At 42.7% G+C, this 19,339-nt stretch overlaps 1 protein-coding gene across 1 annotated transcript in view; it reads left to right on the top strand.

Annotated features, from left to right (window-relative positions):
- LOC118088691 (copine-5) overlaps positions 1-19,339 on the top strand; it is a 133,057-nt gene that overhangs the window by 95,225 nt on the left and 18,493 nt on the right. The window contains exons 11-14 of the mRNA XM_060276994.2: positions 2,529-2,570; positions 3,114-3,189; positions 16,267-16,320; positions 17,960-18,021. Coding sequence (XP_060132977.2) covers positions 2,529-2,570; positions 3,114-3,189; positions 16,267-16,320; positions 17,960-18,021 — 234 coding nt within the window. The remainder of the gene's footprint in view (positions 1-2,528; positions 2,571-3,113; positions 3,190-16,266; positions 16,321-17,959; positions 18,022-19,339) is intronic.

Genomic DNA, 19,339 nt, shown 5'->3' with positions numbered 1-19,339 from the left:
AATCCTTTAAAAAGCTCAACAACTTGGGGCAAAATTGTAGTGAATGTAGTGAATTGTAGTGAAGTGAATGTTCACTTCATCACATCTGGCCCTCTTTGAAAAAAGTTTGGGCACCCCTGGCTTCGGGTAAAGAGCTCTCCTAACTCGGAAGTACATGCTGCTGGTAGCGAACTTTGCCCCCGGGATGCGTGTGGAAGCCACACGCTGGCGGCGGAAGGCCCCATTAGCGAAAGCGCGCCTCAGGTTATGAACGGTTTCAGGTGAAGAATGGACCTCTGGAACGAATTAAGTTCATAACCGGAGGTACCACTGTATGATCAAACACAGAAAAGGGAGTGAGGTCTTCAAACCACTGGGTGAAAAATGGTGGGTGTGTCCTCCCAATCTTGCAGTCTCTTAGCCAACATAAGGATTCGTAGAACTCACATTCATTGGCTATCCATTAGTCCCCACACAACAGGAATCCGAGGTTCTTTCATCTTCATGAGTATGTTTATTTTTATTTGCTGTCTAACCCTTTTCATAGGGACCCAGGTGGCGCTGTGGTTAAACCACTGAGCCTAGGGCTTGCTGATCAGAAGTTCGGCGGTTCGAATCCCTGTGGCGGGGTGAGCTCCCGTTGCTCGGTCCCAGCTCCTGCCAACCTAGCAGTTCGAAAGCACGTCAAAATGCAAGTAGATAAATAGGAACCACTACAGCGGGAAGGTAAACGGTGTTTCCATGTGCTGCTCTGGTTTGCCAGAAGCGGCTTTGTCATGCTGGCCACATGACCTGGAAGCTATACGCCGGCTCCTTCGGCCAATAATGCGAGATGAGCGCGCAACCCCAGAGTCGGTCACGACTGGACCTAATGGTCAGGGGTCCCTTTACCTTTACCTTTAACCCTTTCATGGCCTTTTAGGAATGCTTATCTATTCGTTGACAAAAGACTGGCTTTGCTGTATATTTTACCACTCATTCATTTTCTATAACTTGCTGGCTAGTGCAGCCGTTCGGCTTGCAGACTGGCAAGCTTCAAGAGGGAGTGAAAATATTTAGGTAGCAATTGCAAAAGTCACTGGGGGACGTGGCACATTCTCTGCAAATGAACCTCCAACTGGAGTTGAAAGAGTGACCTGACTTCTCCGCTCTCACCAATGCCCGTGAGACTTCACCTGTCACCTGTCAACATGCATGGAGCCACGGGTGAATTAATCACTGTCACTTTTCTAACAGGAGTTTAAGAAGCTGGCTAGCCAAGGTTATTTCTTGACAACAACCCAGTGGCTGGGGACCTAACATAGGAAGGGGGACAGTAGGAGGAAAGTGATTACGGCCGGCATCTCCACTGCCTTCTTCGGAGTAATGAGAACAGCTGGTGTCGTTGTAAGCAAAATAGACATTAGACGCTGGGTTTGCAAACTTGGCCACAGTGGGTCCATCTGTTAACCAAAGAAGATGAAACTCTTTCCTGCTGCAACTGAACAAAGCCTAGAGAGCTTATCTGGCAGCCTCCACTCACGTTTCTTCATTATTCAAAGACAAAGCAAAGCCAATTTATTTGCTTATTTATCAGAATCTTTTATATCCCAACTTTTCACTTATCAAGGGGGTGGTGTGTCCCCTTTTTGGCGCTTGAGGCAAGATGGGAAGGGCCACCCTGCTTTGCCGGGCCACAGCATCACTGGCATTGGCACGAGTTTCTGGTGAGATCTCACAATTCCTCACCGAAATCTCACAAGATCTGCCACTCTCCATGAGAACCCGTGAGATTTCAGCCAGATCCTGCAAGATGTCACCAGAATTTGGCATCAATGCCGTTGCCGCGCTCTGCCAGTGATGAAGCCGGGGAGAGGGGCCTGTAGGGGCACCACCTCAGGGCCTGAGGCAGCTTCTTCACTCTCTTTCATGGGTGGGCTGGCTACTGGGGATGGAAAAAATGGGAGGTCTCTGGCTCCTTTCCCTGTCAGGACACATTCTGAGAGGGCTTAGAAGAAAAGGCATCTTGCCCACCTCACTCCCTGGCAACAAATTGCCCAACACATTGGAAGTCATGACTGTGTATATACAATATACCTTTTGAGCACATTTTCCCCTTCTGGACATTGTAGTTTTCTAAGGGTTGCTAGGAATTGTAATTCTGTGAGAGACAAACTACAGTGCCCAGAATTCTTTGAGGGAAAGAATGTGCTCTGAATGTGCTCTGGAGATATATGTGTACACATGCTCATTTAACTGTATATGAATGTACAGACGTACAACTGTATATGAATGTACAGAAACCTCATTCCCAAATGGCTCAGAAGTGCCACTCCAGGACCCACACAGGAAACTCCCTGCCACAGAGAGAAAGCAGTGCAGTTTTAATATCACCAAAATCCCACTGGGGCTCATTTCCCCCAGGTTTTCTGCGAAGGATAGCTTTTATCTCTCGTGTACAGCTTGACATTTTTCTTGCCAATGATTTCCACAGAGAGAAAGAATCTGAAGTGATAGCAATAGGGATGGCAGCTTGATTTGGGAATGACCATTAATGTCATCTTTTCCAGAACTATAAAGGTGGAAGTATATGACTGGGACCGAGATGGCAGGTAAGTGGCATTTATAACTCCTTTGTTTAAAAAGGTGGGTGTTTTGGGGTTTAGTTTTTTACCCTTTCTGGCTAGGAGGAGCTAGACTGAAAGCAAAGTTAGATAGAAGAAATTTAGCAGTGTTCTGTATTGCAGGTCTGTGAAATGCCTTGACGTTCTTTGAGGATCCCCAGGAAACGAAACAAAACAAAACAATTTATACAAAATATGACCCCTCTCCCATTAATCAACACATTTAGTAAAAAGGAATTTGGCTTATGCAGTTGGCTGCATTGTACTGGCAGAATACATTCTCCGCCCCAATGATGTTGTCAACAACAACAACAACATTTTTTTGTCCCAGGGCCACATGTGTAAGATTCACATTAGGAAAAAGAAAGGTGGGTGTGGCAGGGATGAGAAGGGGATCTTGTCACTTATTTGCTGGGATCATTATTATTATTATTCGGTTAAAAAAGAGGCCTATTAAGTAGAGGAGGTGATGGAATGGGAGAACCTTTGTTCTACAGAGTTGTTCATAGCAATTTCTTTCCCACTCAACAGCCACGACTTCATTGGGGAGTTTACGACCAGCTACCGTGAATTGGCAAGAGGACAAAGCCAATTTAATGTCTATGAGGTGAGTGACTTCTTCAGCTGTTCCCCAAAACATCAGGGCAGAAGGCTTCTTGACACTGACCCAAGAGAGCTTTTTAAGAAAAGGGGCCTCTTCCAGGCACTCAGAGCAAATTGGGGCACAACCCACTATGCTGTTCTCCTAAGCAAGTCCCATTGAGATTAATGGAAGCTGTGCAAAAGCAGCTCCCATTCATTTCAGTTGGGCCTTCTCAGTTGAACTCCCCAAAGGATTGTGCCCTTTAACTTTATTAGCGCTTCAGGCTCAGTAGAGATTTTCTGCCCCCAGTGTTGTGTGTGTTAACTTGAGATTGGTGGTGTGTTTGTGTTAATTATAACTGTGGTCATGAATTTCAACATGCTATTGTACTCAAGCCTTTCTACTGAACTTGGCACTTAATGAAGGATTTAGACCAGCATTCACCCAACCGTTACCATGCTGGCAGGGCTGATGTGAGTTGTATGCCAAAACATCTGGATGGCACCAGGTTGGCGAAGGCCAATTTAGATGCTATTGTGAATGATTCCTTGACCCTAGGGATCATATAGCAGATAGCGGGCTGTATTTGGCATACCTGTAGCTGTGGCAACTGAGATGCTCACATCCCATCCTGCTACAACTGTATCAATAAAATGATAGCTTTGAATGAGTCCATCTCTCTGGATAGCCATTGAGACAGGAGAAAAACTGTTTGGGATGGAGTTTGAAGGATGGTCAGAGTTTCTGGGGGGTGTGCCAGGCAGACACCAGAAAGGGACCCAGATTCTAAAATTTCATTTGTAAAAAGTATCTAACTCTTTTGGAGCAAAAGTTATGAAACAAAATGTGCAGGCACCATTCAACTTTGTGAGATATGAGCTTGTTCCCACCTTAGTGTGTTTAGCCAAAAAGTGGCCAGGTAACTCATTAGGTAATAACTGCCAGGTAGAAATTTGGAGTCATACAAGCCCAAGAGAAAACCCAAAATGGCTTCAAAATGGCCCAGGGAAGTTCCTTCTTCAGACAATAGAGAAAGGACTTCCTGGTTCATTTTGAAAATACTTGGTGCTTATTTTGAAGCTGTTTCCCCATATTCTCTGGTAAAGAAGTGATAGTTGCAAAACGAAAATAATAGAGAGAGCCAGAATTTTAGTACAGTTGCAAATGGGCAACAGCATGTCCACCCCAAAGGAAGCAGCAAAGAGCTTCTGCCCTTCCTAACCGAGGATTAATTTCATGCAAATTATTTTGCTTTTTGAGTATGTAAGCATTAAATCAATCACATATCTATATTGCAAGAGGGTGGGTATTATGGCAGAGAAAGTGTGGGTTACATCACCCCTGCAAAGTATCCCAGTGTTGTTGTAGTAATATTACAGGGGGCAGAGTGTGAGAGAGTAGTAGGGTAGGGCAACCCTGCAATGTAGTCCACAATCTAGTCTTTTGGTATGTGCGTTTGTAAGGAAATGTGGTTGGTGCAGCGATGATTAGCTGCTTTCTTACCCATGATGGTGGGATACTTTGGGGTGGGTTGTTGCTGTTGGCATAAAACTAAAATGGGTATATTCATGACAGAGACTCATATCCTTTTTGCTCAAGAAAAGAAAAAGGGTTGGTTGACCTGTGCTGATAACATTGCTGTAGTTCTTCTGAGGTATAAATAATAAATAACCGCAACACATGCTCTTAGAATACATAGCTTTCTTTTTAACAGTTTCATATTGAATTTATCCAAGCATGGGCATCTGGCTGCTGTAAACCTTAAATATCTTTACACACACATTGCCATCTGAAATACCTTTCCTGGTCTTGCTCTGAATATTGTGTTGCCAGGCTAAGATCATTTGATAACTGGTTTGCAACTCGCAACGCTTGTTTGCATGGTTTAGGAATGGCATTGGAGGGAGAGCAGTGGTTTTTTTGTCATTAGCAGCAATGTGGAGTCAGTAATCCAGCAAGTTAAGCTTTTTCTAGTGTGGAAATACATTTACAGGAAAAGCTTCACATGTTAGAATTTTGTTTGTCAGACAAAATGAATAAAAACTGACTCCTCTTGGAATAAATATTGTCCAGACCCAAAATATAGTTTCAAACCTTTACTAACACAACTTTTTTTCAAACAGATTTAAAGCAATAAATGATATATCCAAATAGTTGCATAATGTCATGTACTTGTCCAAGCACAGGTTCAGCTTCTTACAAATATTGAACACTATTTACAATCAGAGCTGACAATTAGATTTTCTGGGCGCAGTACTGTTAAGTTTAATTATTTGATTGTACATTGAAATGGAAAATGAGTCTGAATGTGTATTGCTAAAGGGGAATAGAAAATTCCACCAAAGCTAAGAAGAGCTCTCTGGGTACCTAAACAGGTTGATAATTAACTGTCGATGTGTTTCTGCTGGCTCACTCACATGGTGTTTAACTTAAGATCACATAGGAGGGTTATTCAGTTGCAAATCCCTATTTTGGGTGTGTGAGTTGTCTTTTCTCTCAAGCCACAGAAGACAAAGGTGTGCAAATGAGTCCCTCCTGGAAAGAAAACAGCCTCCAGGCTAATGGACTCTGGGAGAGAAAGAGCTCTGTTTAAGATGTATGCACTGAATGACTGGATCTCAGGCTGTTGTTGTTTAGTCGTGTCCGACTCTTCGTGACCCCATGGACCATAGCACGCCAGGCACTCCTGTCTTGCACTGCCTCCCGCAGTTTGGTCAAACTCATGTTCGTAGCTTCGAGAACACTGTCCAACCATCTTGTCCTCTGTCATCCCCTTCTCCTAGTGCCCTCAATCTTTCCCAACATCAGGGTCTTTTCCAAGGATTCTTCTCTTCTCATGAGGTGGCCAAAGTATTGGAGCCTCAGCTTCACGATCTGTCCTTCCAGGGAGCACTCAGGGCTGATTTCCTTAAGAATGGATAGGTTTGATCTTCTAGCAGTCCATGGGACTCTCAAGAGTCTCCTCCAGCACCATAATTCAAAAGCATCAATTCTTCGGCGATCAGCCTTCTTTATGGTCCAGCTCTCACTTCCATACATCACTACTGGGAAATAACTTTTATATGCCTGTTGTCTTTGTCCATGGAGTTTTCTTGGCAGGGATACTGGAGTGGCTTGCCAGTTCCTTCTCCAGGTGGATCACGTTTAGTCAAAACTCTCCACTATGACCTGTCCATCTTGGATGGCCCTGCATGGCATAGCTCATAGCTTCTCTGAGTTATTCAAGCCCCTTCGCCACGACGAGGCATTGATCCATGAAGGGGATCTCAGGCTACTGAGAATTAATACACCACTGGTTTTTAGTAGCTTATTATACAAGTTAAACAAATTAATTGTGATCATTTGTTGACTAATGTCCATGGAAGGTAGAGTTTTGGGAAAAGATAGCTGTGCAAGGAATTTTTTTAGGTATGTTGATCTCTACTGTACACACAGAAAAGGTCAGTTTTGCAGCAGCTCTAAAAAAAATTTAGAAAGGGAGCAGGTACTACATTGCTGTAGCAGGTTGAATTTCAACAGAGAAAATTGTTGCTACTCATAGAGACTGTGAGATCACCCCCTTAAGGGAAGTGGGGGGGTCATCTCTTCTTTTAAGTGACTTACAATTGCTACTTAGCTAACTAAAATGACCCAATGGGGTTGGAATTGGGAGGCAAATATTTCCCCTGTCCCCATTTTTCTGCAATGTTGATTTCGTGTTTGCATCATATAAACAAAAATTCTGCAAGCAACTTGTACTTCTGTAGGTTGCAAAAGGGGAAGTTGTAATATGATATTGTGCTGCTCATTGCAACCTCTCAAATGAGAGCCGTGTCTGAAGACTAGGAGATAAGCTTTAATTTCTTCAGCACAATAGATTCAAGTATATAGTTAATACTTCAAGTTAATACCAAATAAATAGAAAAAGATTCAAGAAATTATTTCCTATATTACTCTTATATCAGAGGGCACACATGCAAAGAATAGGAAAAGGAGGAGTATCTTGCCAACTCTTTCACAAAGATTTTGAGTTTTGCTGGATGCTTTGTGAAATAATCTTTTTAAAGCCTTTCTTATTTTCCCTTCTTTTTTTGGCTGAGATTATTTTTAACTGAACATTTGTATGCAGCCTCTTGCTTTCCTTTATTCCTCTGCAGTTACAGATTTCTGTTACGGAATGCTCATTATTTAATGGAGCTTGGAAACAGAAGTTTCTGTATAGATTGCTCAGGTTGTTATTGTTATATAACATCCTTTATATGAAGATATTTCCATTAAAAAACAATATACTCTTAAACAGCACTATTAGGAATGTGCCCTTTTACTTGCAAACAGTAAAAATGAGTCTGTTTTATTTTTGACACCATCAATCTTCAGTACAGTAAATAACTTATTGCATCAGCCTTCTAGAGAAAGCTGGTCTGCAATATCCTATACTACCATACTCAAGTGCCCCATCTTGAGACCTCAGCAACCGAGGAATGGGGCTAAACCTGACTCTGCTCAAGTGCCAAGAGCAGTAGATATGAATGCTGCTGTGTCACAAGATCTTGGTGCCCCTGCTGTAGTGCAGAGGTATCACTCTGGTGGGGTAGTAAGGTAGCAATGTCTGCAGTATCTTGGCAACCCTGCACCAGTTAATAAGAACAGGGCTGAGGGATAGGACTCCACTTCACCAGCAAATGAAACTGTGTGCACTATCACAATTTTAAGTGAACCGTGCTGCTTGGTCACTGTGGACAACTGACTGTGCAATCTGTGCATGTATACTTGGAAGTACATTTCTTTTAGTCCAGCTGGGCTGATTTCCAGACACGTGGACATAGGATTGCAGCTTCAGTCTCAAAGAAACTCACTTCCGTCAAGCTATATCTTCATGCCAAATATCTCTATTAGGGAAAGACAATTGCAAGAATCCCTTGGATATCTGTAGCGCCAATTCAGCTGGAGGCACTAGGCAGTAACTCTTGTGAATCCACTATGGCTTTTCCTTTTCGCTTTGATTTACTTGGTAATTTAAGCTCTTTTGTCAGCTGACATCTAAAGTACCTGAGGTAACCTTATCTGTTCCTATTGCCTCCAGATAGTGAGTAGCAGGAGTGGGACTGCCTCTTTTTCATTTGTGTTAGGAAGCAAAAGTGTGGATCAGCTTGATAGATTCTCTCATTCTGGCTCAAAGCAATTCTTAAATGTGATGTGGATGTTTTGAATAGGGAACGGTTATAGCTCAGTGCTAGAACAAATGCTTTGCATGCAGAAAGTCCCAGGATCAATCCCTGCTGGGAGAGACTCCCTGCTTCAAATCCTGGAGAGCAGCTGCCACTCAGTGTAGAGTCGACAGACTGTGAGCTGGGTGGACCAAATCTATGTTCCTATATTCAAAGTCAAGTGTCTAAATTTTGTTCTATAGGTAGGGTTGATTAGCTGGTGGACATTATATATTTTTCTTCTCCTCTCTTTGTGCTTTTAAAATAGTTTTAAGTTGTTTTTTAATTCAGTGCTTTTTTAATACAGTAACTTATTTAATTGTATTTTTTTAAAAAAATGTATATAAAGGATTGATGTGAGGTTGTTGTTTTTTAGCTGTATCTGTTTTTAATTCATGTTGTGAGCCACCTTGGGTTCTGCACCGGTATAAATAACATCTCCAGCTTATTAGTTTGCTCTTGTATTTCTGCCTGGCATATTAAATACTGATTTTCCTACTTTCTAATAACATTTATCTTCCAAATTTTCCCATCTTTCCAAATCAGAGAGATACTATTTTCTGTTTGTTCTGGAGCTGGAAATCTGCAAGTAAGGGGTTTCTGAGTTCAAATACTACATCAATGCCATTCAGGTGATACCTCTCAAGACCCCAACTGTATTATTTTTTTGAAGAAACTATGTACTGTAATGCCTTCTGTTATTGCTGTCACTTGCAGTATATACAATTTGCCTTGTGTAGCTGACAAAATAAACAAGTGACTGTGATTAGAGAGAGTTACAGTTATTAGTTTAAACAAACAAACAAATTTGAAGGAATGGTCTCAGTTTAATTGAAGTAGTTACAGGTAGGTAGCCGTGTTGGTCTGCCATAGTCGAAACAAATTTTAAAAAATCCTTCCAGTAGCACCTTAGAGACCAACTAAGTTTGTCATTGGTATCAGCTTTCATGTGCATGCTCTGAAGAAGTGTGCATGCACACAAAAGCTCATACCAATGACAAACTTAGTTGGTCTCTAAGGTGCTACTGGAAGGAATCTTTTTTTTGTTTTGTTTTAATTGAAGTGGAACTTACAGTGATGATGGCATGATCAGGGGCTTATATAAACAGCAGGCTGCCCTAAGTCTGCTTTCCCCTTCACTCCCATTACTGGACACGGGTGGCACTGTGGTCTAAACCACTGAGCCTCTTGGGCTTGCCGATCAGAAGGTTGGCAGTTCGAATCCGCACAACAGGGTGAGCTCCCATTGCTCTGTCCCAGCTCCTGCCAACATGGCCTTTCTCTCCTAGATGGTTTGTGTTTTCGTAGCTCATGTTCCTGTCACTTTTTCGGCAAAAAGAGCTCAGCTCTCCACATCGCGCCCCCTTGCTATGTTCTGACACATCATTGTGAAGAGAGCTCCTCCGCTTCCCTTCTAGTTACCCTGAGTGTGTCTCAGGCTGGTTTCTGTGATGGGTGACAGTGCCTATCAATTTTGCCACTCGGGTAAGCACGATTCCAGTGGGGAAGGAGATAATTCTGATGTGTGCCACTTTGGAATAAGTTCTTTATTTTGTTTTACTTTGTAGCCTTTTTGCTTCTGAGTTGCACTTGGCGTCAGTGAGAGTGATGATCTTGAGCCTCTCTCTTCAAATGGAGAATTTGGCCCCATGAGCAGATGGCAAAGTCCACGTGGAACGGAAAACAAATCACTCCAGTGACACAATCACACACTCATCCCTCAGCTTCGATGTCTGGGTTTCCTCCCTCCCGTTATCTAACATTTTTTTGCACCCCGCATGTGTTAAGTGTTCAGTGGCTCCACTTTAATATTATCCATTGTGACAGTTCTAGGCCGGTTTTCTAAAATGATTGACCTGGCTGAGACACAACTGGATCCCCTCGCAGAGCTTTTCTTTTCCCCTCAGCAGGAAAAGGTGGGGGAACGTGAGGAGGAGGGAGAGAAGCTCCAGCGGAATCTCTGTAAATCATTAATGCCTTTTGTTCTGGATGGATTCTTGAGATCTTATCAGGATACAGTCACACAAATGGGTGGAGGGAATAAGATGGGAAGAGAGCTGCATTTCAAAATGAGAGCTTTCCAACGACTGAGGTAAAAATCATTTCGCTGCCTGGGAAAGGGAACCTATCCGTTTATCATAATGAGGATCGGAAAAGAAGAGCCTTTTGAGATGCTGGCAAAAGGGAACGGAAATAGCACAATCTGAAGTGCTGCGTTGGGAACAAAGCAAAGCGAGAGAGTAAGGCTTCTGTCAAAGCACTGGAAGGACCAGTGACGGCTCCTTCCTGGGGGGAAATGGGGCGCTGCCCCACCAAACTCAGTCTGCTCTCATCTCTCCCCCACAGGTCTGTCTTCTTCCTTTCAATCAGTCCAAGGGGTTACGCTGCCTGCCAGCTTCCTCCTTTGTCTCAGGCTGTGTACATGCTGTGCCTTTAAAGCACATTCAAAGCACATTCTTTCCCTCAAAGCATGCTGTAGTTTGCTAAGGGTTGCTTGGAATTATAATTCTGTGAGGGACAAACCACAGTGCCCAGAATTCTTTGAGGTCCAGCTCTGAGGGCCTTCTGGCAGTTCCCTCACTGTGAGAAGTGAGGTTACAGGGAACCAGGCAGAGGGCCTTCTCAGTAGTGGCGCCTGCCCTGTGGAACGCCCTCCCACCAGATGTCAAGCAAATAAACAACTGTCCTATTTTTAGAAGACATCTGAAGGCAGCCCTGTTTAGGGAAGTTTTTAATGTTTGAAGTTTTATTCTGTTTTTAAGGTTCTGTTGAAAGCCGCCCAGAGTGGCTGGGAAAACCCAGCCAGATGGATAGGGTAGAAATAATAAATTATTATTATTATTATTATTATTATTATTATTATTATTATTATTATTATTATTATTAGAAATGTACTTCGAATATGCTTTAGAGGTCTAGTATTTACATAACTTCATTGCCACCCTTGCAGAACTCAGTGGACAGGATGGAGATAAAATTAGATGGCTGTATCACTGGCTGTGGTTATCTGCCTACTGTTTGTCTCCCTGCCTTCTGCCTTACCAGTTCCAATGGGCAGAGCTAGCACAAAATGCCGCCACACCTTTCACCAACACAGACCCTCCAAGTGTCCCCGATTTCCAGGGACGCCCTTGACTTAGAGAAGCCGTCCTGGTTTCTGATTTGACCCCGGAATGTACTGCTTTTCCTTAAAGGTGAAGGTAAAGGGACCCCTGACCGTTAAGTCCAGTCGCAGATGACTCTGGGGTTGCAGCACTCATCTCGCTTTACTGGCCGAGGGAGCCAGTGCTTTTCCACAGACAGCTTCCGGGTCATGTGGCCAGCATGACTAAGCCGCTTCTGGCGAACCAGAGCAGTACACGGAAACGCCATTTTTCCTTAGGATTTCTCTATTTTCACCGGAGAAATGCTGGAGGGTATGCCAACAATGAAAGGACAAGCTGATATACCGGTATATAAAAGACTCGTTCTAATACTTGACCCATTCACTAATAAAAAAGCCTCATTCCCACCAACTGCACCTCAGAGGAGCCACTTTTTTAAAAATAAAATAAAAACAACTTCATTTATTTATTTAACTAAGGTAAATAACGGGGGGGGGGGGAGAGAAGATAAAGGTAACAGAAAATAAGATAAGTCATATACAACAAAGATAACAAAAAAATGACAAAAACCAAATCTCCCAAATCATCTTTTCATATACATAAATAAACATACATAAATAAATAAATCAGTAAATAAAGATACTTAAACCATAATTATTCCTGTTGCTTCATATACACCAGCCCCAAAACATTAAACAAAAAATATAACAAAATAGAATTATTAATACATACCCTTAACCCTCCCTCCCCCCTATTTCCCTCTACTTCTCAAACTTCCCTATACTACGCTATATATATGTTCCTTCGTTTTTCTGCAAACCTCTATTTTGGTTTTCCTATCTCATTATTTGAGCCTTTCAATGTCTGGAAGGAGATCAGAGTTCTCTGCATAATACTTAATATAATCTGTAAACGATTTCCGATTTCCCCCCCCTCTCTTTTTTTTATTCCTCTGACTTCCTCATATTTTTGGGCCATATTTGTAATTAAAATGTTAAGCTACTCAGAGGAGCCACCTTTGACATTGGTAATGCTCAGGCATCAGTCATGAACCATCTCTGGAGATGCCTGGGATTGTCTGCATGCAAAACAGATTCTCTGCCACTGAGCTATGACCCTTCCCACTGACATAAGACATGCAATTTAAGAGGTTGATACGGAACCATCCCCTCCACCTTTTTCACATTAATCTTAAGTTGTGATTAACATGTACATCACTTCTTTAAAAAATAAAATAACAGAAGCAAATTACGAGCACAGCAGCTCCTGCCAGACGTTTGTCCCACTTGCATCACTTCCAAGAGGTGGCTGGTGCTGTGTAATGAAGGCTTCAGGGCCTAATTATGAAGTGGATACACACACACACATACACACACACACACACACACACAGAGAGAGAGAGAGAGAGAGAGAGAGAGAGAGAGAGAGAGAGAGAGAGAGAGAGAGAGAGAGAGAGAGAGTTCAGAGATGGGGATGTTGGGGATGAAGATAGGGTTGGGAGACAATGATGGTTTCTTGTCTACGGTCCTGTGGGCACCAAGCCTAGATAGAAAGCAAGACCTTTGAATTTAGGAACAGAGGAAACTGTCTGAGTCAGACCCATTGTCCACACAATGGACAATGCAACTCTCCAGGGGGTCCGACAGAGGACAGCCCTGTGGCCTTACCTAGAGATTCTGGAAACTGGACCTTTGTCATCCAAAGCATGCGCTTGGGCACTGCACTGTGGCCCTTCCCAATTCTGATAACTTGCTTAGAACTTGGCCATTGGGATCTGAGCTCAATGCAGAAATAGTGCTTTATTTTGCCTATGAAACATCAGGCCATGAGATTATTGAAGCATGAGGGCTCTATTTTCATAGAAGATGAATCTGTACACATGCTGTGGTTGTTTACAGTATGATTATATACAGAATGTTTGCTTTGCATTTCCAATGCTTTCTCGCTACAGTTAAACGACTCCCTACTTCATGTTTGAATTTGCATCAATTATATCTCAGGGGATGTCTCAGATCTGGTACAGAAAGAAACATCCAGATCATTTGGCTTCTTGGTCTTTCTTCAAAGCATCCTACACTATAACAATTCTAAGGGATCAGTGATCCGAAGCAGCAGCAGACTGGTGTATAGAATAGGGTACAAGGATAGCTGCTCCATTGCAGTACGACAACGTGCAACACTGAAAATGGGGCTCTGTGTACCTAGTGCTAAAATAAAATAACATTCTCTACCATGACAATCTAAACCCTTTACCAGGAAAATCTGAATTCTGCAGCCTACATAAACCCGCATCTCGCCTATTTTGTGTAATTGCCTTGTTTACTATTTTGCAGAAATTATTGTGGTTGTAAAGCTTAGGTTCGTGGGTTTGAGCCTCATGTTGGACGAAAGATTCCTGCATTGCAGGGGGTTGGATTAAATGACCCTCAGGGTCCCTCCCCACTCTACAATTCTGTGATTCTATGAAGACGAGCACATGGCTATACCCAAAACTATGCATTGGCAATTTTATCCAACAGCACTGCTGGCTCTTGAGATTTCAACAGGTGTTGCCTCTATGCTTTCAAGTATATTGTCAATGCTGTAATAAGGAAGAGAACCCTTCTTTAAAAAAAGAAGAATGAAAATCAAGCTTCTCAGGACACTGAATTCTGCACTTGAAACCACATTCTGAACTGCAGCATAGATGCAGCACTATCACTAGAGTAGCCAACCGTGCAAACCAACCCAAGATGCATCAGCATAGCAACATGTGTCAAGACTACTGTTCTGGCAGCAGACTGTAGCAGTAGATGCAGTGAGTGGGGCAACCCAGTCAGATGGGCAGGGTACAAATAATACATGGTGGTGGTGGTGTGCAAGTCTTGATGAGCTACTGGCCTGGTGGGCTTTATCAAGTCCTGCTCATGGTGTGTAAAGCCAGCACACGGCACAGAAACAGGCCTGCGGAGCCTAGCAGTTGTGGGATGTGTGCAGGAATGGGTGAAAGCAGACACGAGGGAAAAAACTTGAGTGGATTCAGATGCTGTCATGCATTCACAATGCTGAAGCTGAATCAGCCCATATTTTACATTTGGAACACCAGAAAGGAGAGTATCTGCCACTGCAATTGTTACTGTTGCTAGAGAAATCCTTGGGACAGAGCTGATTTTGGACCCCCAAGAGACCCAGTTTCACATCTTAGCTCACTGGTTGGCCTCACTCTCAGCATGCCTGACTCGGCTTCCTTTCCCACATTGTTGTTGCAACAATGAAGAAGATCCTCCTGCAAATCCCTCCCCAAAGCTGCTTTTTTCACGTAGCTTTTGACTTAACCCCCTGCTCCCTATCCCAACTGAAACAAAGCCTAAGGAGGTGCAACTAAAACAAAAAAAGCCAAAGGCCATGCAGCTGCACTTGCCCATCTCCATCGTTTACGTCAGGGGTGGCCAACTCCCAAGAGGCTGTGATCTACTCACAGAGTTAAAAACTGGCAGTGATCTACCCCCTTTGTTGTTGTTGAGCTTTTTCTTAGGAAGGAGGAAGGCCCATTTTGGGGGGGTTCAGGTGAAAGTTGTTGAGTTTTTTCAGGGAGCAGGTAAAATGTTGAGCTTTTTTTTAGGGGCGTCGCAGTTCTTCAGCTTCTTTGAGGGGGAGCCAATGATCTCCAAGTGATCTACTGCAAACCTCCAGTGATCTACCGGTAGATCACGATCTACCTGTTGGACATGCCTGGTTTGCGTATATCAGTGCATCTTTTCTTCCTTCCCTCTTCTTCTCAGATAATTCTTCATTCATGAAGGAGGTCCTCCTCTGCAAAGTGCTGTCTACTTTGGTGGCGTTGATATAACTAGCTCACAAACAAATCAGAATGAACGGCCGATGAAGATTGGATGCAAGTCATTTCCAGATGACCTGTTTATTGATTATTCATCTGGATTTGTTTGCAGGGAGATTCAACAATGGCAGATTTAGGGGAGTGCAACTAGTTCAGCTACACTGGACGCAGAGGCCTTGGGGGCGCTGTCAGGGGTGGCACAATTATTATTTAGAATGGAGCGCAAGAGGTGCAGAGGCCCCAAATTTTGGTGTTGCACAGGGCACCACTATAATTTGAAGCCCCAAGGTCTACTACTGGATTCAGTTACTGGGATTGTTGCCCAATAGCGCTAAATCAGTCTTAATTGCACAAACTGGATTTGCTAGTATGTGATTAAATCCCACCTGGAAACAGCTGCAGTCTGAAAGAGTCCACTGTCTGATTTCTAGGGGTGGGAGAAAAGTTGATTTCTGTTTCTCACTTTTCCACCCTTAAGTTCAGTTCTCCATGTGTCCACATCTGTTTTTGAATTTTTAAAAGTTTCTCATGAACATTCATCAGCATTTTAGTATGAATTTCTCCTAATATACACATTTTTTTGTATGCGACTTTGCCTAATATACACATTTTAGCAAGACAATTTTCCCAAACATGTTTGTGTGTTATTTTCACGAATGCATACATTCATGAGCACATTTTACACCAGTGTGTGCATTTTTGTACACATTACTTGGCTGGAGAATGCATTGCAAAATTCAAAGACATGCGAATTTCAAAAGATGCCTGTGTTTCGGTTCAACTTTCCTTTCTGAAATTGCAAATTAGGTGAGTTTGCCTTTAAATGCTAACAAAATCAAATTTCTCTCCCCCTCCCTCCCATCTCTACAAACCTGCACATAGGTTTTTGTGCAAGGAGATGAAGGGATGAATGCTCAATAAACATCTGACGGAGACCTTTGTCTTTCGATCCTCATCTTCACAGGTCTTTTTTCTTTTCTTTTTTCTCTCTTAGGTAGTGAATCCCAAAAAGAAAATGAAGAAAAAGAAATACAATAACTCAGGGACAGTGAGTAACATTGTTTTAATGTTGGCTTCATGTCACAAGAAAAAATGTAAAGGTGAACAGTTTTAGGTTCCCCCTAAATGAGAGCTGCTTAGAGGCCCCTATTCCCTGCACAGAGCTACAATTTCCAGAGTTCTCTGAGAAGAGGGGTTGATTGTTAAATCACTCTGGGAATTGTAGGTCTGTGTGGAAAATAGGGGTCTTCTAACAATCCTCAGGACCATTAACAAACTACAGTTCTCAGGATTATTTGGGGAAAGCTATGGTTGTTAAAGTGGTTTCATAGCCCTTTAAATGTATATTCTGGATGGGGCCTCTTGTGTCCTGGCTATGTTTGTTGCGAACATATCAATCACATATCTTTAGGCACCAAGCAAAAACATTTCTCTTCTCCCAGGTCTTTGGCTAATTAAACAATCTATGGCCTTTTAAACTGTGGTGGTTATGAGCTTATGTTTGTCACCATGTTACATATTTTTGTGTTTTTGTATTGTAAACCTCCCTGTGCTCCTCGGAGGAAGGGCGGTATAGAAATCTAATTAATGAATAATACCTTATTCACACCAGTTCTCTGCCTAATAGCAGGGCCAGCCCCACCCATTGGGGAGGGTCGTAGCTCAGTTGTGGAGCACATGCTTAAAATACAGAAGTCCCCAAGTTCCAGGGTTGACCCAAGATACTGCTGCCTGAGGCAGCAAGATGACACTTCCCTCTCTCATTCAATCTATAGAAACTGTGTACAAGATTAGCAAGAGACTCCTAGTGGCAGGGCTGTCTGTTCGAGTCCCATGTTGGGCAAAAGGTTGCAGGGCAGGGGGTTGGGCTCAATGTTCCTTGTGGTCCCTTCCAGCTCTATGATTCTATGATAGAGGAGAGAGTCTATGATAGTTGAATCTGATTTAAACACTGATTATAAGAAAGCACCCTCCACCACACCTGAGAGCAGCAAGCTAGCTTAGGGGGCACAGATCAGGCCACGAGGCACACACAACTCTGATCTCCAACACCTCACTTCCACCACTCACGACCTCCTGGGATCTGCTGCCTGAGGCAGCTGTCTCACTCTGCCTAACTGCAGGGCCCACTCTGCCAGGTTTAGTCTTTGGATTCTCCAGCTTAGACCGGGAAAGAGTCCTGACCCAAACCCTGGAGAGCCCCTGCAATTCAACCTGGATATAATACTGAGCAAGATGGACCAAAGGTCTGACTTTTGGGCAAGCCAGTTTTCTACACCCAAGTTGCTCTGCCTAGTATGTAACACACCAGCTTACTATAGCAACTGCCGGACAGGAAATAAACAGGAGGGAGAGCCTATGGTTTCCCAATTCAGCATCAGCAGCACACTTTCAAAGCTGGGAGACAATTCTCCAAGTTGTGATCTGGCAACTTTATATATATATAAAAAAACTGGATTTGTTCTCTGTGAATTTAAGAAATGGATTTCCCATGGCAAAGGGTGGTGAACGTTGGTTTCAAAATTGTGTAAATAAGGCTACAGAATCCCCCTGGAAATGGGAGTTGTATGGGGCTGGAAAAATCAAGGCACTAACCACGTGGCTCCATGATCACCAGTATCACCCTCCTGCCTGTAACTACTTCGTTGTTTCCTGTATAACAGCATCCCCATTTCTTTACTTTCAAGGTGACGTTGCTCTCGTTTGCTACAGAATCAGAGCACACGTTTCTAGACTATATCAAAGGAGGGTGAGTAGATTCTCTTTCTGCACACATTGGGTGTTTGGGAGGGGATAGGTGTGCAAGCAGAGGGCCACTGGCTGTTTCCACACTGAACAAAACTGAGTGTCTTCAGGAGGAGTGTCAGGTGTGAGTGTCCTGTTTCACTCTAGAGATGCTGTACCGGCAGGATGTAAAGCTATTTGCATAGAGCAGACTAGGGATGAGGGAGAGATTCAGTTCAGTTTGCATTTGAAGGCGAATGTACCAAATTTGCACTTTCTGAAACCATAGGCAAACTGAAACACAGCTATCTTTTTATAATTTGCACTTCTCCAAATGCTGTGATGCAGTTCTCCAGCCAATCAATATTTCAAAATAATAATAATAAATGCATATATTCAGAGCTAGTGTGCATAAAAAGCAATATGCTAGTGAAAATAACATACGGAAATGAATTACATTAGGGGGATCTGCTTGCAAAAATGTGTATGTTAGCCATTGCTGCACATAAAATGTGTTTATGACAAGAAATTTTCATAAACAATTGGTGATGAATTTTTGAGTGTGAGTTTTTTTATGGAAAAAAAACTCAAATTGCTGCGGAAACATGGTGAACCAAATTTTAGAAAGCAAAAATGAGATGCTGAGAGAACTGAAATTAACAGGTCCTTCTATTCCTACCGAAGACAGAACACTATGTATTATTCAGGATCTTTAATGGCATGATAAAATTTTCAGAACATAGAATCTCGATTTTGAGCTGTGAATTTTTAAAGTGAATTCAAATTTCTATCTCAGAAGTGTTTCCGTTAGAATCAAAGTACCCAGCAAATTGTACAAGCAGTGCAATCCTGAGCATGTCTACCACTAAGTAAGTCCTACCAACTTCAGTGCAGCTTCACTCCCAAGTAACAATGTATAGGATTGTAGCCTAACAAAATTTAATATATGTCTGTTCTTTCTGAGGAAGAAAAGCCCATGTGCTAAAAAACACACTTCTTTGGAATATTTGGTGCTCCAATGCAGAGAAAATTATATTTGAATTCCCCAAACCACTTTTTGACTAAAACACAAGTCTTGCTGCTGACATCCAAGCGTAGTGTACAGAAATTGAATTCAGATTTTTAGCTGTTGATTTATTTCCACGTGTAAATTTCTCCCAATGTAACCTGTTTCAATGGGCTGTAGTGAGGTCAAAATGGAGGATAAACAATGTACACAACCCTTAATGACTTGGTGGAAAGGCAAAATAGAAGTGGTATAAAGAACTATAGCTCTTCTTTCCCGTGAAAAATAAGTTAAATTGAGAGATTGCAACTAACCCAAGCGAGCTTCACCGCAATGA

This window comes from Zootoca vivipara, chromosome 7, assembly GCF_965207765.1.
Source record: "Zootoca vivipara chromosome 7, rZooViv2.hap1.1, whole genome shotgun sequence".
Taxonomy (NCBI): domain Eukaryota; kingdom Metazoa; phylum Chordata; class Lepidosauria; order Squamata; family Lacertidae; genus Zootoca; species Zootoca vivipara.
This window is presented reverse-complemented; position numbering and strand designations above follow the sequence as displayed.